The sequence below is a fragment of the Penaeus monodon genome, chromosome 33, assembly GCF_015228065.2.
Source record: "Penaeus monodon isolate SGIC_2016 chromosome 33, NSTDA_Pmon_1, whole genome shotgun sequence".
NCBI lineage: Eukaryota > Metazoa > Arthropoda > Malacostraca > Decapoda > Penaeidae > Penaeus > Penaeus monodon.
This window is the reverse complement of record NC_051418.1, coordinates 31,501,488-31,502,104: the sequence shown is the minus strand read 5'-3', so window position 1 is coordinate 31,502,104 and position 617 is coordinate 31,501,488. Positions and strand designations below refer to the sequence as shown.

The window sequence follows — 617 nt, the reverse complement described above, 5'->3', positions numbered from 1 at the left end:
CCCTCTTCCACAGCGGGAAAGGAAGGACCGAAAGGCAAACGTTTTCCCAGAGGACTCGAGAAACGCACTTGGTACTCATCCTGAAATGGCGTCCCCGATTTCTTCGCCGGCGTCCTTCACAATGTCACCGGCGTCTTCGCCGACAACTTTCACCAGGGCACTGGTGTCTTCGCCGACAACTTTCACCAAGCCACCGACGCCTTCGCCGGCTTCCTTCACCAAGTTACCGGCGCCTTTGCGGACATCCTTCACCAAGCCACTGATGCCATCGCCGATATCCTTCACCAAGTCATCGGTGCCTTTGCGGACATCCTCCACGACGTCACCGGTGACTTTGCCGACATCCTCCACGACGTCACCGGTGACTTCGCCGACATCCTCCACGACGTCACCGGTGACTTCGCGGACATCCTCCACGACGTCACCGGTGACTTTGCCGACATCCTCCACGACGTCACCGGTGACTTCGCCGACATCCTCCACGACGTCACCGGTGACTTCGCCGACATCCTCCACGACGTCGAAGAGATCGGGTCTCGCCTCCGCCCCGGGCAGAGCCACCGCCGCGAGAGCCAGACACAGGCACAGCAGAGCCAAGGAGAACCGCATCTGCGCGA

General features: G+C 60.8%; 1 protein-coding gene across 1 annotated transcript in view; it reads right to left on the bottom strand.

Annotated features, from left to right (window-relative positions):
* LOC119594385 overlaps positions 1-617 on the bottom strand; it is a 78,124-nt gene that overhangs the window by 69,101 nt on the left and 8,406 nt on the right. Inside the window, exon 2 of the mRNA XM_037943446.1 lies at positions 69-609. Coding sequence (XP_037799374.1) covers positions 76-609 — 534 coding nt within the window. The 3' untranslated portion in view covers positions 69-75. The remainder of the gene's footprint in view (positions 1-68; positions 610-617) is intronic.